This window comes from Syngnathoides biaculeatus, chromosome 2 (genome assembly GCF_019802595.1).
Source record: "Syngnathoides biaculeatus isolate LvHL_M chromosome 2, ASM1980259v1, whole genome shotgun sequence".
Classification (NCBI taxonomy): Eukaryota; Metazoa; Chordata; class Actinopteri; order Syngnathiformes; family Syngnathidae; genus Syngnathoides; species Syngnathoides biaculeatus.
In genome coordinates this window covers 14,314,729-14,340,750 of record NC_084641.1, presented here as the reverse complement: position 1 = coordinate 14,340,750, position 26,022 = coordinate 14,314,729, and the positions used below count along the sequence as shown (strand labels likewise).

Below are 26,022 nucleotides of genomic sequence, written 5' to 3'. Positions count from 1 at the left end.
CACTTCTTGGCTTTTTTAAAAAATAACAATTGCTGGTAAGTTATGATATGAAGGGCAGTTCATCTAAATTACACATTACAAAGCGTCTAATGAAATAATATCAGGTATTTTGTTTTCAAGATATCTTGTATTTTGTATACCAAAGTCCGGCAATAAAGTTTGGAGGAAAATTGAAAATGTTTTTTTTTTTCAGGACAGGCTACAATGAAACTCAAAACACTCGACCTGACAGGTTTAAGTAGGTTAAGGCCATAGGAAGAAAGAGACAGCAGAATAAAAGCAGCAGGTTAAAGGTCATGCTCTTAGGTCACCAGAAGGATCTTCTTACATCACTGAGAGCAGCGTGAAGAAGCCCACCATGCATGGTTGCCTCCAGCAAACAGTCACAGAGGAGCCCCTCAAACAGACACATTCAAACAGATGCAGAGTGATGGAAGTGCAGTTTGTATCCCATTACTCTTTTTAAAAAGGTTAAATGTGTGACAGCCAGTGGGACACCCTTCCATGGGAGTTTATGGGACGGGGGCCTGTGTCCATGTGAGTGGGTGCTGTAAATCTATTCACACTATCACCAATGGGATCCCACTTCCCATTTAGAGACAAAAAGCAGAGATCCAAAGAGCCAAGTTTCATCCACAAAGTATGTGCTCATTTCTTTTCTTTCTCTACTTCATTCTTGTCTTTTTATAAGAACCGTACCACCGTTGCCGTTTGTGGTGAGTCATTAAAACACAAGCGTCAAACTCGAGGCCCTGGACCTACTAAGGCAGATAAAGTGTGACTATGTCTTATTTTGTTGCTAAGTAGATATGTTCTTTTCATATGGGCAAAAAAAATCTGTACCAAATATGAAATTAATTAAAAAAGTATTTTCCCCCTCTAAATCCCTTCTTCATATACAGTATAGTACAACACAATAGTAATTATATTTGCTTATTACTATTTTCCACAACTTATGCGTTCAAATTCAATGTGCTCTTAAACAAATATAGTAAGAAACTAAATGCAGAGAAAATATAATATGATGAGGTGATAATACTTTTAAATTATTTTCAGTCATAATGGCCCTCTGAAGTAGATCATAGCGATGATGTGGTCTGTCCAAAGCTTGCAATTGAATTGCTAACTAGTGTGTGTGTGTGTGTGGTGTGTGTGTGTGTGTGATGAGAGCGAGAGAGAGAAGGAGAGGGGTTAGATCCAATGTGTTATTAGAATAATTGGATTTAAGAAAAACAACACAAACATGAATGACAATGGAAATAAATGATCTATATAAAGAAAAATGTTGTACCATTAAAAAGACTTTTAACCAATTGGAAATTATGAGAACCAATTTGTCACTTTTAATTTGACTTGCAGGAGAAGAGAATAGGAGGCAAGATGAATCATTGGCTGATCCGTTACTTTCCCTGGCACAGGACAGGCCTGCACATGTACTGGCTTAAGTGTTTGAAACTGTGTACAGACGTCTTAGCGTGTATGCATATGTGGGTGCGTGGTGGCAAAGCAAAACAGAAAAAAAAATGAAGAATGCTGACTGAGGCTTATTGAGTATGCATGTACTTACTGTCCATGTGGCCGACTTGGCAGTGCTGGACTGCTGGAAGGACACCTGGAAGGTGTGTGGTCCCGGGTAGTCGGTGTTGGAAGGGATTGCCGGAGCAGGCGAGAGGCCCTCGAATGTAGAGTTGGGCTGGGAGTAGGGTGAGGGGGTGGGCACGGCCGAAGAGGTGTTCTCGGAGCTGTATGGGCTGGTGGGCCTGGCCCTGCTCCCCAGACTCTCCATGCTGCTGCTGAGCAAATTGTACTGGGACTGGGTGAGAGAAGAGCAGAGGAGAGAATGAGGGAGGTGAATAGGGAGGAGAGATACAGAGGCAGGAGACAGGTAAAGATGCTGGAGAGACAGCGATTTGGAGTCACAAGAGGGGCTCGGGTTACATTATGGTATAGAATGTCCGGGCAGATTCATGAGAATCCGCAAAGGTTCAATCGAGGCAATTGGACTATTCTTGTTCCGTGAAGACGTTATTCTTTTAACAATTTGCAACTGCCGAAGTTGGTGCCCAGGTAGTGGTAAGTTTATCATATTTCATACTAAAAATGACCAAGATATCCGTACGCATCATCTCCACGCCCCCTCGAGGGCTTTGCACGCTGCAAGAACTAAGGGCAGGTAAAATCCTCTTAGACTCACCTATTCCATCTATTACCCTCTGGTTGGCGCTGTTGAACATGCACACTAAGACCAGCGTACATTCCATTCATTAACTTTTTAAACAGTTTACTCATACTCCATAGTGGCAAGGTCTACACTTCTGTAGTTTGACAATTACTGTATTGAGCGTTATAGTGGTTTCAATTCTCTTAATTTACACATTGTTCCTGATCAGTACTGCCCTCTAACGGCCATTTAATTCTCCCTAAAGACTCCAAGATTTTTGAACATCAGTGTCCAATGTCTTAAATGTATATTTTGCTAGTGGCTTTTATTTGTATTTTTATTCTTGCTGTTGTTCTCAAGAGGCTGAAATTACCAGCGACAAATTAGTTGTGTGTTTTAACATACTTTCCCGACAAAGCTGTTTCTGATATAGGCAATAAAATCATTATACATCCAAGGGCATACAATTTTGTGTGTGTGTGTGTGTGTGCGCGCGCATGCATGTGTTTGTGTGTGTGTCAGTTGTGGTTGCAGAATGATCCACAGAGTAGCCACCTGGGGCTATATGGGTTAACGTGTAAAACACCAATGTAATCTGCAGTGTCTAATTAGCTGCCACCCCACTCTTGTCCTCCTTGGTGTGTTTGAGGAGCAGGAAGAGTTGTTGCTTCGAGGCGCATGTGTGGTGACACACTTGTCAAAGTTAACACACTCGGCCCCTTCTCAAGCGCTACACAAGGGCATACAAGACTTTTAATTCATTGTATGATCTATTGATTTTAGGATTATTGCCACAAAATCACAGGTCTATCTGTCCACCTTTGGGCTCCTCCAAATCCACGTAGCTATTTAAAAAAAATCCTCAAATTGGTGCTGTACTCGTTCACATAGAATCACCAAGAGAAGCAAGGAGTAATTATTATTTTGTCTCAATCAAAAGCATATTCCATACTAACATGCATTTTGAATGGGTCTACAACAACAGGCATGTTGAAATAATTGAAAAAGACACACTTTCACATGAAAACTGCTGTCATAAAACATTGCCAGAATATTTACCTTCTTCTTCACGTAGTACATCCTCTAAAGTTTTAGCCACATGTGTTAACACTTCCGCCAGAGATGTCCAAAAAAGAAAACTGAGTGCAGGCCAATTGCACAAAGCAGAGTTCAAGTGAGGTGCGCATCAGTGGACACAGCACTCACCCTCTGTCTGTCTCTCTCTTTTTCTCTCTATCTCACTCACACATCCACACACACACACACACACACACACACGCACCCATATACATGCACAGTATGTAGAGGCAGGACAAAGGTGAGGGTTGGTGTGTGTAGCGCACAGGAGACACAGATTGAGACAAGGAAGAGCAGAGAGGGAAAAAGGGATGGGAACCTAAAAAAATGGTACAGCATTCTAATTACGGCATGCCTGGACATAGACTGCAATGCCTGGGTGCATGTACACACATGCTACAAAACACTTTGTGAAGGCCTCCACTAAGTAAACACTGTCTGGGCATGTGTGTGTGCATGTGTGAATAGAGAGAAAGAATTTTGATAGTATGACACAAATACTGTATTCTGTTACTCATCATTACATTAATGAATGAGCACAGTTTTACATTTTCAAGACCTAAATTAACCTTAATCCTATGTAGGTGAAAAATGTCAAGTTAAACAACGTTTTCTATATGCAATAACATTGATAATAACGAAAACCTTTTGTCAGTTGTTTTAAGAAAATAAAAAGTACCTTTACTCATGCACACCTAGAAACAGGTGTGATTTTTTCTTTTATAATGACGTGACACTTAAGTCAAAATCCAAATCTAATATTCAACTGATTTTCGCAGTCTGAAAACACAAGTCATTTCCTTGTTTGATTGTTTAGAACTAGACAAAGCCACAGGCTTGGGGAATATGTAAAGTCCATGATATTACCGTGCCCTGGTTTATCAGATTAAAGCAAAGAGACGGGTCAATGTCCCAGACATAATGCAAACTGTGGGATGTGAGCGTGTATGCACACGTGGATAAATGGATCTATACATTGATTCAAACATACGGACAAGCTGTGCAACATACACTAACTAGACACAAAATTCAGGCAAACTCTTGTAAGAGCCAGTTTCAAATGGTGCCCTTTAAAAGGTATTTACAAACCCAATTCCAATAAAGCTGGGAGATTGTGTTAAACAAATAAAAAGAGAATACAGTGATTTGCAAATCATGTTCAACCCATATTGAAATGAATAAACTACAAAACTAATATGTTTAATGTTCAAACTGAAAAGCGTTATCGTTCTTAGCAAATAATCATGAATTTGGAATTTTATGGCTACAACATGTTCCAAAAAGATGGGACAGGTGGCAAAAAGACAGAGAAAGCTGAGAAATGCTTCTCAAGCACCTGTTTGGAACGTCTCACAGGTGAACAGGCTAATTGTGAACAGGTGGGTGCCACGATTGGGCATAAAATGAGCTTCCCTGAGTTGCTCAGTCATAAGCAAAGATGGGGCGAGGGTCACCTCTTTGTGAACAAGTACATGCAAAAATACTCAAAATAGTGTAAGGACAATGTTACTCAATGTACAATTGCAAGGAATTTGGGGATTTCATTATCTATGGTCCATAATATCAAAAGGTTCAGAGAATCTGTAAAAATGACTGCATGCAAACAGCAAGGCCGAAAACCAACATTGAATCCCCGTGACCTTTGGTCCCTCAGGCGGCACTGCATAAAAAAATGAAATCAATGTGTAAAGGATGTAACCACACACATAGGCTCAGGAACACTTAAGAAAACCAATGTCAGTAAATACACTACATCCTCATGTGCAACTTAAAAATCTACTATGTAAACCAAAAGCATTTATCAACAACACGCAGAAATTTTGATGGCTTTCCTGGGCCCGAGCTCATCTGAGATGGACTGACCCAAAGTGGAAAAATGTTCTGTGGTTCAGCGATTCCACATTTCAAATTGTTTTTGGAAATTGTGGACATCGTGTTCTCCGGGCCAAAGAGGAAAAGAACCATCCAGACTGCAATGGATGCAAAGCTCAAAAGCCAGCAACTGTGATGGTGTGGGGCTGTGTTAGTGTCAATGGCAACGTACACATCTGTGAAGGAACCATTACACCTGAAGGTACATACAGGTTTTGGAGAAATATGCTGCCATCCAAGCAACGTCTTTTTCATGGACACACTTGCTTATTTCAGCTAGACAATGCCAAACCAAATTCTGCATATGTTACTGCAGAGTTGCTTTGTAGTAAAAGACTTTGGGTACCAGACTGTCCTGACCGGAGTCTGCTATTATTATTGCCTTTCAAATCCATCTTTTTGGTACAGGGCAATGAGGTAAGCCAAGTTTATGTTGGAAAACATCAACATGAAACTGTGCACAGATATCACACAAACGCATGTGCTCACATGTGTGATTGGTCTCGGCAACCACACTCAATCTAAACCAAGTTGAAACAGAGCCACCTCTGAAGCCATTGTCTGTGTGTGCATGCATCTAAGTGTGTACTTGTGTCTTCAGGCTTCAACAACATGTGATGTTGTCCACTATGTACACTCAGAAAAGATGACCCTAAAAAGGTTGAAAACACCTAAAAATGTAGGTAGGGCATCCACAGCAGCACGCACCTGTCAAGATGAATGAAACATAATAGACGGAGGATGGAAAAATGACCCCTTTGCTGAAGTTCTGTTTGCTGCTATTGGCTATGTAAATAAACATCGTCAACGTGAAGAGGCAAAAACTAATGAGATGAAACCATCCATGGATAACTGATATGAATAAAGAATGGAATCAGAGCTCAAGGAAAATGAGGCCACATATAGTAGGAGGGAATCCTTCTGCCCCCTGCTGTAAATATTAGGTAAAGATAAAAATTAAAGGTGTTTCTCAAAATTTGTCAAGCCAAGGCATCCATTTTTACATTAGAAAAATACCAAGGCACAACCGCAAACAAAAATTTCACAAAGGTATGGACACATCAATAATTATAGTGTCTCAATTTACAAACATAGTTATCCATCCATCCATTTTCTTCGCCGCTTATTCTCACGAGGGTCGCGGGGAGTGTTGGAGCCTATCCCACCTGTCAGCGGGCATGAGATGGGGTACACCCAGCACTGGTAGCCAACCAATCGCAGGGCACCTTGAGACAAACAGCCACACTCACAATCACATCTAGGGGAAATTTAGAGTGTCCAATTAATGTTGCATGTATTTGGGATGTGGGAGGAAATCAGAGTGCACGGAGGAAACCCAGCAGGCACGGGGAGAACATGCAAACTCCACACAGGCGGGTTCGGGATTGAACCTGGGACCTCAGAACTGTGATGCCAACGCTTTTACCAGCTGATCCACTGTGCTGCCACAAACACATTTATTAATTTATTTATTTACTTATTTATATGTAAAAAGAATTTAGAAGTGTTTGTCACTCAAAATGGTCACCTGGCTCCCAACCAAGTACTAATCAGGGCCAAACCCCAAGATCTGAGGAGATCGGGCATTCTCTGGGTAGCGTGGCCGAAAACTCAACAACAGCTTGATACAAAGGTTTATTGTATAACTCTTGCCTTCTAATGGAATATTGTTTTATATATATATATATATAAAATATATATATATTGCGTATTGGACCCACATGTGTACTCCATCCAATTTCAAATGACACAGATATTTCGGCCAATCAACGCCTTGGTTTTTGAGCATTTGACCTCGAGACTCTGTGGAAAGTCAAATCTTCTATCCAGTTACATTATTTTAAGCTTTATATGACCTTTCCTTAACCATTGTGGAATGCATCATGTGGTCCGAAAGGGATTAAAAAAAGCTGCTTCATATCGAACTTAGCAAAGAACAATGTACTGGAGAAATACAATACACCAACATGACTATTGTCCTTCTGTTTTTTTTTTTTTTTTTTTTAATCCCAACATAATGTCATCCAGGTATTGAACTTCATGCCCTCGTTGTAGGAAAAGCAAACAGCACTGTACATACAGTACAATACAGAGAACTATTTCAGAATATTTAGGGAGTTTATGTAAATGAACTGTAGACCAACTCCTCTTGTCCATTTTATATATATATATTTTCATTTAATGCTTTCTATGAAAGATGAATCAGTAATAATCAAAGGATGGAGGGCTGAATTTTTTCTACAAATTTTAACTTTAAGTTAAACTTCAATATGGCACCATTTCCAAGTCTTTAGTAATAGGAGAGAAGAAACTTGGATGTACAAAACAATAATAGTTTTGCCTCTGTTTCAATTTTGGAGTTTAGGTATGTAAATACACCCCAAAATTATTTCTCTGTTTCACACCCAATGTCGGGAGTCATTCTGTATTCATTGGAAAAACATTATAACACATCAATTTGACAGTATACAGTATTTTGGAATGCCAATTATAATGGGAGTTAATGGCACCATAGAATGGGATGATCGTGTAAAGTCAATGTTACTCTCCTATTTCTTAAAACTTAAAAATGGAGCGAAAACTGTAGCCAAATTTCATTCCTCTATCATTTGGTTTTGACTGAGTCATCTTTAATGGAAAACATCAAAGTCCCAAAAAAGGACAAGGGTGCATCAGGGCTGGACTACAGTTCATTCATATTCAGCTTGTCCCTTTCGGGGTCGCCACAGCATGTCATCTCAGATGAACGCACATACAATTTTTACGCCGGATGCCCTGTTTGGCACAATTTTTACGCCGGATGCAACCCTTCTCAGGGAGTGGAGGCCCCAGTGGGATACGAACCCACAACCCCTGGTTTATCAAACCAGTGCTCTAACCACTGAGCTACAGGGCCTCTACTACAGTTCATTCATATAAACCCCCTAAATCAATTTGCCTGTAAGCCTTTACAGACACTCGACAAACAGGCAATCACATTCACAAATATGGACAACTTTAGTAATAATAGTCACCCTAACATGCATTTTTTTTTTGGGGGGGGGTGGAATGTGGGTGAAAGACAGAGTACCAAGAGGTAACCTACACAAGCACAGGCATAACATGCAAACTCCACACAAGAAGGAAGAATCCCGGATTCGAAGCACAAAACTCACTACTGTGAGGCAGTTGTGATAACCACTTGTTCAACATGCTGCCCCATTGGATTGATATACAGAGCTTCCGATATCCAGATGATCCTCAGATGATCCGATCAGCAGTTACCGTGCATGCACGCAAAAATACACCAGTGTCAAGTTACAAAGTTCTCTTCTGTGCGCTTTCATTGACTTAATCGTTGGGAAAAGTGACTCTCCGCAGAGTAACACTAAATCATATACCCGTAGAGTAGAATGCCCACTGCAGGATGAATGTGACCATTCATTTACCACAAAAATTAGAATGCGCTCCAGAACAACATTACAAATAGTGCCGTAGTAAAGTGAATTTAGTCAAATGAGACATTCTCTCTGCCTTATTTATGGCCGCGGGTATGATGACGGATGCAGAACATCACCTTTATCTCTTACCTGAGCGGCCTCCTCAACTAGCCTTGCAAAAACAAATACTCGCCCAACTTTTTTTTTTTTTTTTAAACCCGTCTTGAGTATTCATTAACTGGACAGGCAGGCCTAGACTTGCCTGCAAAACGATTAGATCGGACAAATCCATGAATGTATAGATGGAAAGCAATATACTAATGTGGTAATGCTTATCAACCAATAATATTTGTTTTGCAATGAAAATAACAAGCCAATCCATCAATGTCATAGCCACTGTCTGTCTGCAACCTTTGACTCACTAGGCCCATGTTTTTGACTTTGGAGTAAACACACATCAGCCTACAGATGGTTCAGTGCTGATTTAGCAAGGGGTTCCTGGCTGGGTCTTTAATTAGCCATGTCCCAACACACACACACAAACACACACACACACACAAACACACACACACACACACACAAAACAACTAGTCAGTCCCGAAGGAGCCTCAGTGGGGACACAAAGAGGGAAAAGGCAGCACAAGAGAGGGAAAGCCTCTTGGAGGGAACAGTGGAGGGAAAAATGAAAGGATTGATAATAACAGTGGTGTGGTGGTGATGATGCTGTGTGCACGGGGTTGTACTGTACCAAACATACTGAATCCAAGCTGACATTTTTTTTTCCTACCATCACATTGTCGTTCATCTCCCTCATGTGGTAGACATCCACGGAAACCTCAGCAGTGTTGCTCTGGTTCCCCGACATGCTTGTAGAAGGTACTGGACGTCCACCTCCTTGGCTGTCTAGGGGGAGCTCATAATAGGTACTGTCTGGCTCCCTATGCATAATACATTGAAATTATAATCAGCAATAACCTGCTTTTGAAGCACAGTGTGTCTAAAAAGAATATTGCTCATCAAATGGTTGATAAAATGATTACTGTCCTATTATCACAAAATATATGGGGTTAATAACTGCAAAAAAAATGTACAGCTTGAAATATGCAGAGAAAGTCAGAGAAGGTGAGCAATTCGTAGACTATAAACTTTAAGAAATATAACAGCTCTCAGTTTGTTGTGGAACTGTTGGAAAGAAATTGTAAAAACAACGCTACAAACAGCAGTTGGGTCAAAATAATATAAAATAACCTGATTAAAGTAGGCCACAAATATGAGCATCTCTGCTAATACAGTATCTTCTGTATTGATCTCATGAGACGGTGCAGGTGTGTTCATACAAAACTTCTCAAACCTCTTCTTTGAGTAAATAGCATATAGAAAATTGATTGCTTTTATTTTGCAACTTTCCTTTTAAATATGTGACATATACTTAAAACTATGCTTGGATCCCTTTTCACATTTGAAGACACTTTTTGTTTGAATATCTTTTCGTCACACCGAATGTTCCAGGCATTTTGAGGTAACACTCACAGGGAGCTCCACAGGTGCTCCAAGCTGCCTCCTTCTTCATTCAATGAGGTCTGGGACATTTTGGAGGTTGGGTGGTCTGGCGAAGGGCAGATCACTCTGTGAAGACACACTAATTATTATTCATAGGCTATTGTACATATTAAGACCTCATATTATAGGACATACATGCACAGACGCACACACGCGCAAACAGGTGTGATGGAACCAATGTAGTTGGAGGGTATCAGGGGGCCTGGGCGTGCCCAGACCTGCAAACTCATCAGTGGGAGGATGCTGAGCATCACGGTCTCCTTCAAATTGATTCACACCCATACTTGGTGCTCCAACATCAGATACCAAAGCGATCAATTGTATATTAAAAAAAATGATAATGTATATTTACAGATTATTTTATTCATGGCTTTTTTTCGGCAACATAATATATTTTTACGTTGCATTTAATTTTACATCCGGATCACAGTTAACATTCTTCAAGCGCTCAAAACCTTGATGTGAAATAAGCGAGGGTGTCATATTATTTATTTTTTATGTTTTCAGAACTATCATTTCCATAAAGAGTGCTGCCGCTTTACGTCCTAATTAAGGCGAAGGAACGTGCTTGCAATGTTCACGTCTAATCGCAGTATATATATATATATATATATATATATATATATATATATATATATATATATATATATATAAACCAGCCGTCTGGACTTCCTTTTTTGTTCTTATTGTTATTCTTACTGTTTTCTAACACTAATTTCTGTCACAAAAATCAAAAATTAACAAAGTGCACAAATAAATTGTCTCCACTGCTGGGTTACGGCCCCCATGGCAACACTCACGTAACACGCATAGCACGCACACGCGCGCGCGCACACACAGACACTGCATTCCCCTGAGTCAGTTTATGGGGAAAAAAGTATACAGTCCCAAATGTAAAGGAATTAATTATACATTTTATTCAAATCTCTCCAACCACCATGTGGACGAATTCAATTAATTTGACAGTTTTATTTAATTTATTAAAACATTGACGCATTAAAATAAGATGATGAGGAGGACAGTGATGATGACCTTTTCGATAAATGTGAAGAATTCGGACACCAATATGATCCTGTTGGTTAAAATGACAACGAACATTTTTGATTTGTTGATGCTCATTGCCCTATTAAAATGAAATCAAATCAGAAATGAAATCATGTTAATTATGACAATAACAGCGGAACCAATACATAAAATACATTGACTGCTGAGACATTGTTAATCAACAAGATAATTATTTTAAAATGGCTCCGACAAATCCTGGAGCCTATAGGCCTCCGCTGTCAATTTAAATATATAAATACGAGAATTTGTCACACTGCTAACATCACAACTAAAAAAAAAAAACAACATACATTGACCTACCTGAAGTGTGTTATTATCCTAATCCAAAAGGAATTGTGTTGTGTCCAGAGCTCAACTGTTTATTGTTGAACATACCAAGAGACTGAGCCTCCATATAAAGGACAATAACAAAAACCAAAAGAAAAAAAAAAATCGACCCAACTCAAACTCAGATTATAATGCAAAAGAATATTGACTTTTCGGAGAAACAAAATGACGAGAATGATAAGGACAGGGAATGTAAGTTGCATGCTGCCTGGGAAGTGTGAGCTTTGCTGACGGACTTCAGATCAGGGAAAGAAAGAAGGGAGGCGGTCGGCAGCGCGTTTTGGGCGCACACAAGCGGGAAACCTTCTGTATCTCCGGAGATGGATGATTTTAGGCTTTTTTCCCCTTTTTTTTATTTTAGGCTTCCTAATGATGTATACACAACATTAAACATCCACGAAAAGGGAAATACAGTAGTAACATCATTCTAATGGTAGAGAAAGGCTCTGTCAAAACAATTAAAATGAACAAAGTATTTTTTTCATCGGTATTTTACATGACCGAGAGCACTTTGATTTGTTTAAAAGGAATGTAACATTATACTTTAGAAGATACGTCAGTGCGTGACAATAACGTTCAGTTTTACGCAGAGAAAGAACGAGATAATGAAACTACATTTCCCAGAATGCAAAAAAAAAACAGATCGATATGCTGATTGGTCAGCACTTCTACGTGGTCAAGTGGTACAAATACAAACAAACCAGTTTGTGTTTCTTACACAGCGTGTGTTAATGACAGCCAACAAGGTGAACTTTTCTAAACTACGTACTTGACTTGACCGTCTCCTTTCGAATCGACGATGGTCCGTCCCTGGTTATGCAAATAACTAAGGTTAGCAAAATACATTCGGTGACGCGCGTAGCGTGTTAAGCTAACGTTGAATTAGTCGTGTAGCCGTCAGCGAGTTTTTAGCTTGTTTGGCGTTCATGTGTTTTACTGGCTAGATCGACAGAAAGTCAAATTAAGTTCCCCTTCAAACTTCATTTGTAGTTCATGTAAGTAACTTGTTTTAAGTCGCGAGCGAGTTAGCAATCTGTAGTTTTGTTTCGATTAGCTGCTAAAATCTTTTTTTCCGTTTGTTTGTTTTTATTATGACGTCACCTTTTTTTTACCGTTTACAATAAGAAGCATACGGGGATTGTATTGCTTGATCGAGCTTAGTTATTGTTTTTGTGGGTAACATTAGAGGAGTGCTTGTTTGTTTTTTTTGGACCTGTGTCCCCATCTCATGTTTCATCTGGGAATTACTCCCGCTAGGTGAGCAACATATTCTTCGATGAAACAAATTCATTCTGGTGTTTCCATAATCGTTACATTTCTTGTCTAGAAATAGTGAGTCCTCAACATGAATTTCTCTGAGGTCTTCAAACAATCCAACCAGCTTTGTAAAGTCTCTCCAGATGGGATATATCTAGTAAGTTTAATGTATTGCATTTAATTGTCATTATTTGGAAAGTGAGTTTTTTTTTAAATCCTTTTTTTTTTTTTCTTTTTCAATTGTTTTTGTAGGCTACCTGTGTGCAGTACAGGTTGGTGGTACGGGATGTGAACACGCTGCAGATCCTGCAGCTCTACACCTGTCTGGACCAGATATCTCACATGGAATGGTCGTCTGACTCTCAATTCATCTTGTGTGCTATGTACAAGAGGGGACTGGTACAGGTAGGCTGTGTAGAAGATGCCAATAATTTTAGTAAAAATAATCATAATAAAAAAAAACAGGATTGTTTTGCTGATGATGAAGTTATATTTGAAATGTGACACTGGGTTACCTGTTTCTGGTTTGTTTATTCTGGTTTGAGTGTCAACCAATGCAGTTTGTGACTACTTGATATATAAATTTAAATCATCACTTAAACATGAGCAACAATTTATTTTTAATTAAGTCACATCCGATGTTCCTATTCTGTATTTGACAGTGAGGGATGAGTACTTAATTAATGTCATTAATGTTGTTTCATCTTTTCATAATCAAGTGAGTACAACAAAATGATAAAAGAAATCATTAGCCTAATATTATTGTTACCCAAGTCGTTTTCAACTTCTGATCACATATACAAAAAATACACATGATTTCTAAAAAAATATGTTTTTTCTTTATTTGTCTGTAGATTCTCTGTCATCCAAATAAGGGAAATCCTCAAAAGTTGAAGGGAGGAAAATGGACTCTTCGTTGATTTTTTTTTTTTCTCCAAAAACTGACTTAAAAATGAGTTGGCCAGTTCTGAAATATTGAGAACAGTTTGGCTTTCTGATAGATGATTGTTATTATGCTGTTGCCAACAGTACAATAATGATGAATTACTGTACTTCAAAACCACAAGGCATTTATAAAGATGACTTTTTCGCTGTGCTGACTTTCTGATTAGTGGCATACTCTGAATGCAACAACTTGATGTAGCTATGCTTGAAACATGAACTGTAAAAATTGAAACTAAAGATATCATAACAAGGAATGTATTTTTTAGACAAAAGATTTCTACTAAGGAAACAAAGTGGTGCGTTTTATTGTTATTGCACACTGCCTTACCTCTGTAGGGGGATCCATCGCCAATCTTTCATGGTCTCTTGCACACGTGGCTATTACTTGAAACTGACGTTAAGGAAGAGACGGTATGTGTGTAACGGGTGTCATTAGTGATGATTATCCTGCTGTCCCTCTCCCCCTCTGTCTTCTCAGGTGTGGTCGATTGACCAGCCGGACTGGCACTGTAAAATTGACGAGGGCTCAATAGGACTGGTCGCTTCTCGCTGGAGTCCAGACGGACGTCACATTCTCAACACCACTGAGTTCCATGTAAGTGCGAAGTTGGTGTGTGCAACTGGGCATGCATTCTTCCGCACGCAAATGTGTTTATGCGTATGCTTGTCTGATTTCCACTGTTGCTGGCCCACAAGGAAGGGGGGCCTTAAAAATAGCCAGACACCAGAGCTCTAACACCACATAAATACCCCCGCCCCCCACCTGCTGCATGTATTCAGCCTGATTTCATAGCTCCACTCCTATTAGCATCTTGTCATACATTTCTCTGAGTGCTCCCAGAACACTTTTGCATCATGTAGCTCTGGCATCATCCAAATGTTGGATCATTGAAACGACACTTGTTCGTTTTGTTTGCCAGTGTTTTGTCTACATGTCTGCCTGGTAGGATTAAAGAACGGGGCTTAGAAAAGCTGTGGAGTGATCTAGCTTCAACCAGGGAGGGAGCTATTGGAATTACAAGTATCCCTCAAACGTGATTCAATCAATGGCTATTGATGACTGTCAGTGGGTTACGATTTAACAAAGGCTTTTTAAGAGCCTGCACTGAAAGGAATTATTACAAAAAAAAGTTTATACCTCTTTACAAATGTTACAAGTGGAAATCTTGTGCTTTGTCGCTGACACAATGAGTGATTTTCTCTTTTTTCTCTTAAGTTACACCCAAAAGCATACTTGGCTCACATTAAATAGTGTAGTAGGTCCAACTACAGTTATTTCGTATTCCTAAAATCTAAAGTGGTGGCTTGAGATACGAAGGATCTTAATTTTTGATGATATAAGTTGTCGTTGAGTTGCCAATTATTTTGGTTTGGCGTATGAAAAAAAATTGATAAGTGCACTGTAGTTGGGGTGAAGTCAGGTCAACAACAACAGTTTAGCAGATTGTGAACAATACTTCAAAGAAGAGGCTTCAAATGAGTTCAATTCTAAGTTGTGTATTTAAACAACCACATAGCTTTGCCTAAAATCGAGCTTATCTTAATGTTAACCAACTGCACAAAACGCCATAGGCTGGCTCTGAGGAGCATTGCTGTTGTGGCCTTATTACCGTAAAATCAAATAATTAAATTAAATATAAACCGTGATGACTATACCAGTAGTCATATTCCTTATTCTCTATGAAGAATGACTAACATGACTGTGACTGTTTTCATATAGATCCAGGCATCCTTCCAGTTTCTATATTGCTTATCCTCACTAGGGTTGCAGACATGCTGAATACAGCTGACTGGGCGAGAGGCAGGGTACACCCTGAACTGGTTGTCATCCAACCACAGGGCACAAATAAATAACCATTTGCACTCGCATTCACAACTACGTGCAATTTAGAGTCTTCTGTTAACCTAGCATGGATGTATTTGGAATGTTGGAGGAAACTGAGTACCTGGAGAAAACCCACACAGGCACAGATTTGGCATTGATTCTTTTGTGTACCATTAGAGGGATACCACATACCACCGGTGTACTTGGACCACACTTGGAGAATCTTCCAAGATGCCGAAGTCTACTTATTAATTCCAGAGATGCAACAGTTTTGCCCTTAAAATTGAAGCTTCAGCTAAGTTTGCTAACCAACAATGAGGTGCCAAAAATGATTACAAATACAACCGGTGTCTCTTGAAGGGTGTTTCATGTTCACTCCCTAGTAATCATGTTTTGTGAGTGATGAGGGCTTATAGTGGAGCTGCCCCCCCCCCCCACACTAAATAAGAAAGCCATTTTTCTATGGAAAATGCCCTATATTTTGATGCATACCATAGTTCCCCCGCAAATAGAAGTACAAGTGTATTTACTCAACGGCAGTACGTATTGGGAGTTTATTTGAAGAAAATACATACCTGCACATTGGAGATGATCTGCCATCAACGACACACCCATGGCGGTAACACTAAGCAAATGAGAGTGTAGCCTATTAAACTGGGCCCATGTGAAGCGAAACAAACTGGACCACTGCAGTGAGTTTGATTACAGCTAATTAAGCCACAATCGTGTAATTTTTTTTTTCCTGGGATGAAAAAGGAGGCTACATTTGGGGCGACACAGTTAAATGGACAATGCACACTACGACTAATTGTGACAACTTGTCTTTTAGAGCAAATGTCATTATTCGAAGTGCATACTTCACTAGACAATGACAATAAATGGAAGCACAGTGAATTATTTTTGATTGCCCCCCCCACCTTCCCCCTGCAATTTAAACATAAATCTGTTCCATTAAAATATTTCTTGCACTCTGCACAGACATTCACTCAAGCCCCCTCACCAGTCCGATCACTGGCCAGTGTGGAGACTAATGTTAACAAACTGATAATTGACAGTTTACAGAGCGCCATTTTGTCACTAATGTTGGAAATGAATTTAACAGAATCAAAATGGCATTTGCTACTACCTTGACGGCCAGCCTGCTGAACTTACCTTCACCCCAAAGCAAAGTTTCATTAAAGCTGTGCGAGATGAGTGTTCGTGTCAGGCTTGAGTTTCAGTGCCACTCATAAACACCCTGCTATAATAACTTGTTAGGGACAGCTGCCTGGGATGTGAATCGTGCCTCTGTATGTGTTTGTCTGTCTGATTATGTGATGGTAAATCTCTTCACTGCATCTGTGTTTCACCTGGCTGTCTTTTCGTAACCATGACAGTAATGCTTGTCGGTTTACATACCCAGGCAGAATTTGTGAAATCTTGTCAATTGTTTTGAGAAAATGTGAAGACTGAACTTTGACCTTGTAATTATTTTCTTTATTGCTGTATTTTATTTAATGGTTGTGCTTTTTTGAAATACGTTAGTTTAATTTGACTCCTGTTGGATATAAAACATTGGTTTTGCTCAACCACTTATCTTTTCTGCCAGCGTATGTAAACTTGAACACAACTGTACCTTTTGAGGTTTTCTTTTCTTTTCCAACCATATCTTTATTCATAACTGCCATTGATATAGTTTAAACACTCCTAATCAGACCAAATTAAACTAAGCCAAAATCTTTCCCTTAAAGGCTGCATTGTGGGAGCTTCTTGTTGTTTGATCAGTTCAGGTAAAACAGTTTTCAAAGGATTGCACCTACTTTAAAAAGAGGCAGCCATGTTGGACCTGAGCCCATGTATCACAACACTGTACAAACATAATCTCGCACTGCATTTTTAACTTTTATCTCTGAGTCCTGTACAGTTCTCATTCCCCGTCATCATGAGTCCAACCTTTACCTGCTGAGGGGTGCCAAACTGCGGCCAAGGGGCGTCGTAGAGCTTTGCTCGTGTAGTTACTTTTAGATGATTGGTTTTGGATTATCATTCTTAATACAGCTGTAGCCAAGGTATCATCTAACTTGGCTCCGATGCTGCCAGGCTAAATTGTTGACACGGAGATGATGACAATAAGATCACCCATACTTTGTGTATATGTTGGCTTGAAGAAGCTCCCGTTCCTTGATGGAATCATGAGGCTGTAACAAGAGAAATGGGCTATATTGGTTTGAGATGGCTTCCTATGTGTAATGCCTAGAGTGGAATCCTCTGCTGACAGATTGGACTAGAAGTCAGCAAATACGCTTGCCTGTTCTCAGTCACTTGCTCAGGCGCAAATCAGAAACTGCTGACATCATTTATTTCCTGTTAATGCAATTAAGTCTACTTTTCTAGTTCAACAATTCTACCCATTAGATAATTTACTATGGAGATATGGAAATATTCCATATGTTCTAATTGTTGAATAATTTGTTAAATATGAATACTGGCTTTGAGGACATTGTCTTTACATTCATTTACTTACCCACCTTTTCACAAACTCACACACAAGTACCCATTCAAAAATATGGCATGTCGGATTAAAACACATCTGTATTGTTGTATGCAGTGGATTCAAGAGCTTAAGCTTGAGCAATATTATTATTAACACACAGCTGAAGGGATATTCAGGATGTACGGAGTAAAGTCATATTTGAGGTTCTGCACAGTTGGATGACTTCAATAAACAGCGTAGACATTTCAGGCCACTTAGCTGACTGACACTGGCTCGGTTCAAATGACTGTTTAGATGCTGTGCTGAAAGCTCCTCACATTTCCAAAAGCAAAATGCATGACAGTTTTATTTTCATTTTACCAATTATGTCAGACTATATTATGGGCAAGCGTATATGTTCTTTGGCATGTATATTTTTGAAGGTTTTGTAGAGATGTTTTATCTGTCATGTTTAATAATGTCTCCCGTTCAATATCGGGCATGCTCTTATTTCAACTTCACATTTCTGTAAACAGATAAATTCCATATGAGCTCCTTGACAAGGTGTACTAGATTTTTTTTTTTTCAACACTGAAGTGGAAATGATATTAATTATGGCATTTTGCATGTGTAGATTTTTTTTTTTTCTGGCTATGATGAGACACGGTTGTTAATTTTCTCCTTGCTGTGGTGTCTTGACAGCTGAGAATCACCGTGTGGTCCCTGTGCACCAAAGCTGTGTCTTATATCAAGAATCCCAAAGCTTGTTTCAAGGGTGAGTAATAGAATACGTTTTGGTGTAATGACTTGCTTGTGCTTTTTGAGTGTCTATGTATTACCATAAGGACTCAAGGACAAGTTCAGGAGCAAGTCCATGAATAACGTGCTGATCCTTACCTTGTGGCCCTTCCCGGGCTATGTATGCAAAATGTACTTGTTGCTCTTAACAGCTGTGTCACTTTCAGTAAATTGAGCCTACTTTTCATTACATGCCTGTCAGCAGCTTTGGTAAAAAATGATTGTCTGTAACTGTTTCCTGTCGTGCCCTTGCATGACCTGCGCATCCCCTCAACTTCTATAAATAAGTCTGTGCTACTCAACTTTTATGCATTGCAACACCTGATAAAGTACATTGGAAGTCACCCATTAAATTTTCATAAAGTAAAACTTTGTTGCATTCTTGCTTGTTCTAGTAGGATATGTAAAAATACATTTTATTTTTTTTTTGTAACAAGCTTCAGATTTACAGTTTTGTCCTATTTGTACCCATAGGTATTGATTTCAGCAGAGATGGTTGCTACATGGCCTTGGCTGAACGTCGTGACTGCAAAGACTACGTTTGTGTATTTGTGTGTGATGACTGGCACTTGCTCAGGGTAAGTAGAAAACTTCTTTTCATGGCCTTTTCCTCCATTTAAAGGTCAGATGACAAAGATGTTATTGGGTCAGTTAAAATTCACATGAGCATTGTTTATGTGATGTAATACATGCAGGTAACGTCCAGCAAGTTTTCAACCATAGTTTAGCTACAAATGAGGTTTATATGATGCATATTGAGTCCTCCCCAAACATACCTGAACCTCAAAACAGGGGGGTGTGGTTACTTTATTTACCGCAAGGACTACCAGGATAAACTCTAGATGCAACAGTGAGCAAGATGTTGGAATATGTGTAGGAGGAGGATTTCGACGTACTGGAGGACCTAACTGAACTTGTCATCGTCAAAGCGTAAATGCTTGCGCCAATCAGGCAGTGACGACGACGAGTAGCCAAGGAGCAGCTATGGAACAGAAAAAGAGAGATGCCACTGACTCGATGTGACGGTATGTCAAAAGCATGTCTTTTTATCCAGTCATGGCTTGAATTAGCCCCAGGCGTGCCAATAATTTTGAGCACGACTATACATATTATATATTCGTAATGTTTCAGTGACACGGCACAAGCTTTTAGATAGGATGCACTATTCCTCTATATTGTGTGCCCCACTCAAGTTACGTTATAATACGCCGTGCACACACATTCTTTTCCGTGTCTGTTGGCATGTCATACAGGCAAATATACAAACGACAAAACTGAAAAGAGAAGTGCGTGGTTCTTTTTTTTTTCCCTACAGCCCAGTGCATAGTGACCATACTGGAGTCGTAGATATATACAAAGAAATCATCACCACTTGTCTACGGCACTTTGCTGCTGCGAGATTTACTTCTGTTGCTGCTGGTTGAGGTCCTGATTCGCTGTAAGAATAATAGTTGGCACTGCAGCTGGTTCTCAGCTTTTGCCTCTGCATCCAATGCTTTCTTCTCAGCCTTTCTCAAAACATGCCGGTTTGAAGTGATTAGCAGAGTGTGGAATTCTTGTTAGGCACGCACAGATGACCAGGTTTATTCCCATTGATTGACTTTTCTTATCCGCTCGTCATGTATTCCTTCTTCACTTGGAAAGCCCCTCCCACCCAAAAAAAAAAACTCTCCGTTGCCTGAACCATTTGTACATCAAATGGCACACAATAAATCATTGCGACATCGTTTAAATAATACGATAACAAATATACAAGGATGCGAAGAACAACACGGAACAATAGCACATAATGCCAATGAACACCGTGCTTGATTTATGCGATGTCGTGGTGCCAGAAAAAGACAAACATAGGAAGGCTCATTTTGCATCTAATGGATTGATTTAACTGCTGTGTATCTGCTATATAATCACTTTGTAATGGCAGTGGCGGTTTGTATAGTGGTTGTAGAGGTATCAAGAAAAATGTTAAAATCTTTGTCCTCTGACCTTTAAGAAATTCATCTGAGGTGTGACATGCACTGAAAACCTGTAGTTGAACTTTTCTAACAGGGGTTTACGTTCTATTAAAATGATTAGGGTTATGTGTAAGTTATTCCGTTTCTAAGTCCATATTACTGTCTTGATTGTTGAAGTGTCTATATGTAGTGGTGATAAGTTTCTTTTACAGCATTTTGAGACTGAAACGCAGGACCTCGCGGGGTTACAGTGGTCTCCCAATGGCTGCGTCCTGGCTGTGTGGGACAGCTGCCTGGAGGTAAAATCCTCAATGCCTTAACACTTTTCAAGGGTGCTCTATTGCTAAGCTCATGCTAATAAGATGATAGTCAATAGTGTAAAAAAAATGACACAAAGGTTTAGTATTCATTTTTAATTCTTGTTTATACTCTCAATTTGATGTTAGTGACAGCAATTCTAAATTTGGTATAAGGTGGCAAGTTAACTTCTGGTCGGCATGAAAATGCATAGTGAAAACACGGGAAATATGTTGAAACTCATAACTAGGTTGACGTTGCAAATAACAGAATAAAACAGTGTTTGCTGGAGAAGCTATCGCCTCATCAGAGAAATGTAAACTTTAGATGCCATTTCAAACAACAAAAACTTCCACAAACCCAGATTATCACACATCTGACAATAGGCCCTACGGTAGTTAACTGGCATCCCTGTAGCTTGTATCACATTGACAGCTGCAACAGTTTTGTCAGCTGACCTTTCCACTGAAAATGTTTCATAGTTTGTTATGGGAGCGGCACACTGACTCCAACACTTTGGTTTGTAATTCCCTAAAGATGCTACAAGATAGTAGCAAAGCAGTTTTTGTTCCATAAGACAAAGATGTGCCGTAACTAAATGAAACTCCTCCCCTCAGTTCATTCAAAATTGCTAGGTGACAATGCCAAATCACTATTTTAAGACAAGACATGCCTTTGAACAGGTGAGTTATCGTAGTAAAGTTTTTTTTTGTTTTTTTTTTTAGTTTTAGTTTTAATTTTTTGAGATACTCATTTTGGCGTTTTTATTTCAAAAAGTCAGCTGCTGTGAAATGAATGCATACAAGTCTCACTTCTTGAATTGAATTCTTGAAATAAATCAACTTTTTCATGGTATTCTAATTACCGTATACAACCAGCACCTGCATACCAGATTCTTGAGCGGAATACATGTAAAGGCTGAACTTAAACTTCCAATAATGTTGAAAGCACATTGCTTGACGTGCATGTCCCCTTGGCAGTACAAGGTGTTGCTGTATTCTCTGGATGGCCGGTTACTGTCAACCTACAGCGCCTATGAGTGGTTACTGGGTGTCAAGTGTGTGGCCTGGAGCCCCAGCAGTCAATTCCTGGCCATTGGCAGCTTTGATGAAAAAGTAGGGACACCTTAGAAAATCTAGAAAATTTAGAGCAATCCTGTAAAGATGTCCTCATGTTTATTCCTACCACAAGATTGTATAAATGTGCGAAATATTGTTAGTGAGTGTTAATGCAATGCAGGTACGTGTCCTTAACCACATCACATGGAAGAAGATTGCACAGTTTGAACATCCAGCAACCATCAACAACAGTAAAGTTGTAAGTATTCTTATGCCATCTTAGTTAAACCGTGAGGCCATGGACCTTAATAATAACCAGAGCTACTTGTTGTGTTGCTAGGTTGTGTATAGGGAAGTGGAGAAAAAGTCAGCTCCTGGCAATGAAGAACTCTCTCTCGACAACATAACACTGGGCTCACCAGTATTAAGCAGTCACAGCAAATGTAAGTCAATGTTTACGTTGTACTGACCAAAATAAAATCCTGTATGTATTACACATTTGGCTACAGCAACTTCTGGGTTTAAGTAGAAGCCATTCCCCACTCTAATCACCAGTTTTCTTGTGGTCCCTTCCAGATGAGATCCACCCAACTCCAGTTCAACTGCCTGTGGTCAGACCAGATCCAGACAGAGCAAACCCCAAGATTGGTGTGTCTACTTTGGCCTTCAGCTCAGACAGTCGCTACTTAGCCACCAAAAATGGTCAGGCATCATGTGCTCCTCATGTTGACCACTATGTATTTGGTTATCAGCACTAAGCATTTTGGACCCCAAAGTACAATTTGAAGATGCTTACGGATCTGCACTTCTTGACCACAGATAACATGGCCAGTGTCATCTGGGTATGGGACGTACAGAAAATGAGCCTTGAGGCTGTGCTGGAGCAGACATCGCCTGTGCGTTGCTTCCAGTGGGACCCAAGATGCTCGCGGCTGGCCATATGTACTGGCAATACCAAAGTTTATCTGTGGACCCCGGCAGGATGTCTTTCTGTCCAAGTCCCTGGAGATGGTAACATGATTATTGATTGGATGTTGTCAGATTATTTATTTATTTATTTTTTTCAAATGCGGCTGCTGCTGGTACTCTTAACAGTGCCGTGAAAAGGGATTTGCCCTCCCTCTTGATTTTGTTCTTTTTTTTGCATATATATCTCACATAAAGGTTTAGAATCTTCAGACTAATTTTAATATTAACTCAGAGACAACTCAAGTAAATACAAAATGCAGTTTTCAAATGACAATTCAATTTATTAAGGCACAAAAAAGATCAAAACCTTTCTGATCCTCTATGAAAAAATAATTGCTTCTCCTTGTTAAATCACAAAGTCATTGTAACCTCAAATTTGGGAAAGGTGAGTTCTATTTCACAAGCCACACCCAAACCGGATTACCACCATATTTGAATCAAGAAAACACTTAAATAGAATCTGTCAGAGAATGCGACTTAGGCCACAAGATTTCAAGAACCAATGCGTAATGCAACGATCCGAAGAAATGAGAAAAAAGTGATTAAAATCCATTAGTCTGGAAAAAGGTTACAAAACCATTTCCAAGTCTTTAGGGCGTCAGCGAACGGCTGTCAGAGCCATTATCCACAAATGGACAAAACCTGGAACAGTGGTAAACCTTCCCAAGAGTGGACAACCAACTAAAATTACTCAAAGAGGGTGACATAAACTCATCCAGGAAGTCAAAAAAAGAAACTTGAAGTACATCTAAAGACCTGCAGGCCTCGGTGGCCTCAGTTAAGGTCAGTGTTCATGATTACCAAAAGAAAGACACTGGCCAAAATTGTATCCATGGGAGAGTTTCCAGCCAAAAAACCCTACTGTCTGCAAAGAATACAAAGGCTCGTGTCAGATTTGCCTAAAAACATCTTGATGATCCTCAAGACTTTCGGAGAAACATTTTGTGGACTAATAAGTCAGAAAAGGAAGTTATTGAAAGCTGCGCGGCCCGTTACATCTGGCGTAAAATGGCACAGCATTTGATAAAAAGAACAATATGCCAACAGTGAAACATGGTTGCATTAGTGTGATGGTCTGGGGCTGCTTTTCCACCTAAGGACCCGGACAACTTGCTGTGATTGATGGAACAATGAACTCTTCTGTGTACCAGAAAATCCCAAAGGACAATGTCCAGCCATCAGTTTGTGCCCTCAAACTCAAGCGCTCTTGGATCGTGCAGCAGGACAACGCTCCGAAACAGACCATCGAGTCCACGTGTGAATGGCTCCAAAAAAATGTTTTGGAGAGGCCAAGTCAAAGTCAAGATTTGAATCCAGTTCAAATGCTGCGATGTGACCTTAAACGGGCAGTTCATGCAAGAAAACCCCCCCCCCCAATATGGAGGCGTTGAACAATTCTGCAAAGAAGAGTGGGACATAATTCCTCCAGAGTGATGTGAAAGACTTATCACCATTTATTGCAAACGCTTGATTTCAGTTATTGCTGCCAAAAGGTGGCACAACTCGTTATTGGGTTCAGGGGGAAAATCATATTTCACAGAGGGTCACAAAGGTTTTGATTTTTTTATTTTTTTTTTGCCTTAATAAATGGAATTGTAGTTTCTTGAGTTGTCTCTGAGTGGTATTAAAATCGGTTTGATGATTTGAAAACATAGTCTGTCAAATGTAAAAATGATAATAATAAAAAAAAAGAAATCAGGAGGGCGCCAAATACTTTTTCATGGCACTGTTATTCTCTCACATTATTACTGCAAATACTGAGAAATGATATGGTTCATGTTTCCAAAAGCTACTGGACTATTGTGTTGTTATTAACCCAACATCAAAAATTCATCATAATATGAAAGCATAAGGGTTTATCGATCAATTTAAATGGATGCAAAGAGAGAGTAGAGTACTTCCACCATGTGTCTACATAGATGTGAATACATTACAATCACAGAATCATAGGAAGTAAGTGTATAAATGCTGTCAACAACTTGAAAGTCCACACAAATAAATGACCTGTACACTATTGAACACAGTGCATCACTACATACTATACCAATCCAAGATGTTAAGTACTCTGAGCAACCTGATTTGACACTTAGTAAATTGTGATATTCAAGCAGTGCAGTATTGTTTTTAATCCTTTATCTTCAGGGGGGAAAAGTTCCAATATTCAGCACCTGTTGGTGTTTGTGGAAAGAAAAGAGAAAAAAGTAACAATAACAGCACAACCTCCACAAACGTGACAAAGGACAATAAAAGTGTTTTGTGTCAAAACACATTCAAATTTCCTCAGCTCATACTTCTATGGCTGTCTGTGTCTGTCTGTCCCCTTCCAGGTGGTTTCCAGGTCCAGTCGCTGACCTGGCACTGCCATGGAGATCCTCTCATTCTACTTGGGAAGGAGGAGCTGTGTTTGTGCTACACAAACACTGACACTGAGGACAAGTGATCTGAGCAGCAACATGATTGGAATACATTTTCCCCAGTAAACTGATGTCGCACTGAACATTTTGGAAACCCTGACCTTTTTTTTTCATGGAAAAAAAAAGACTTAGGCACGTAGCTTTAACTTGCCTTGTATTTCTTAGCATTTGTATTTTGCTATATTTTTTGAATTTTGAATAAAACTTGGCATAATGTATTGTGTGTTTTATTGATAAAATATCTCTGGCATTTTATTTTAAAACCAATGTCAGAGGTGGATGACAGTTGTTTTGGCATATATTTTATAGTACCATTAAAAAAAAAAAGTCATTAATGTTCTTCTTCTTTCGGCTTGTCCCTTTCGGGGTTGCCACAGAGTGTCATCTCAGATGAACCCACATATATGTTTGGCACAATTTTTACACCGGATGCCCTTCCTGACACAACCCTTCTCAGGAGTGGAGGCCCCAGTGGGATATGAACCCACAACCCCTGGTTTACCTAACCAGTGCTCTAACCACTGAGCTACGGGGCCTCAAAAAAAAAACAAAAAACAAAACCAAAAAAAAA

The 26,022-nt window shown here is 39.5% G+C and overlaps 2 protein-coding genes and 1 non-coding gene across 5 annotated transcripts in view; 1 reads left to right on the top strand and 2 right to left on the bottom strand.

The window, feature by feature from the left end:
* tp73 (tumor protein p73) overlaps positions 1-14,150 on the bottom strand; it is a 30,844-nt gene extending 16,694 nt beyond the window's left edge. Inside the window, exons 1-4 of one of the 2 annotated variants that reach the window (XM_061835118.1) lie at positions 14,012-14,150; positions 10,060-10,155; positions 9,317-9,467; positions 1,568-1,813 (exon numbers count right to left, since the gene is read on the bottom strand). In XM_061835118.1, coding sequence (XP_061691102.1) covers positions 1,568-1,813; positions 9,317-9,467; positions 10,060-10,155; positions 14,012-14,043 — 525 coding nt within the window. In that variant the 5' untranslated portion in view covers positions 14,044-14,150. Of the gene's footprint in view, positions 1-1,567; positions 1,814-3,220; positions 3,357-9,316; positions 9,468-10,059; positions 10,156-14,011 lie in introns of those variants that run through there. The other variant, XM_061835125.1, reaches the window with a different exon arrangement.
* On the bottom strand, positions 7,934-8,006 carry trnai-gau (transfer RNA isoleucine (anticodon GAU)). Its single transcript has one exon. It is a non-coding gene; the product is annotated as a tRNA-Ile (tRNA).
* wrap73 (WD repeat containing, antisense to TP73) lies at positions 12,151-25,667 on the top strand. Of its 2 annotated transcripts, none has more exons than XM_061835145.1 (13): positions 12,151-12,312; positions 12,809-12,895; positions 12,991-13,143; positions 14,162-14,278; positions 18,663-18,735; positions 19,233-19,336; positions 20,926-21,012; positions 21,991-22,125; positions 22,250-22,327; positions 22,409-22,511; positions 22,645-22,716; positions 22,888-23,079; positions 25,365-25,667. In XM_061835145.1, exons 2-13 carry the CDS (start codon positions 12,827-12,829, stop codon positions 25,475-25,477), a joined length of 1,296 nt encoding a protein of 431 aa, XP_061691129.1. In that variant the 5' UTR covers positions 12,151-12,312; positions 12,809-12,826; the 3' UTR covers positions 25,478-25,667. The 2 variants fall into 2 exon arrangements, with proteins under 2 accessions (XP_061691129.1, XP_061691120.1); XM_061835136.1 differs by having other exon boundaries at positions 12,153-12,312; positions 22,645-22,770.
* The last annotated feature ends 355 nt before the right edge of the window (positions 25,668-26,022 follow it).

Bases quoted from the DNA above. Each gene is read 5' to 3' on its own strand.
- wrap73 (XM_061835136.1), top strand. From the start codon at position 12,827: ATGAATTTCTCTGAGGTCTTCAAACAATCCAACCAGCTTTGTAAAGTC. The intron at 14,279-18,662 runs GTAAGTGCGAAG...GTGTCTTGACAG, and splicing joins TCAACACCACTGAGTTCCAT to CTGAGAATCACCGTGTGGTC. The intron at 23,080-25,364 runs GTAACATGATTA...GTCCCCTTCCAG, and splicing joins TGTCCAAGTCCCTGGAGATG to GTGGTTTCCAGGTCCAGTCG.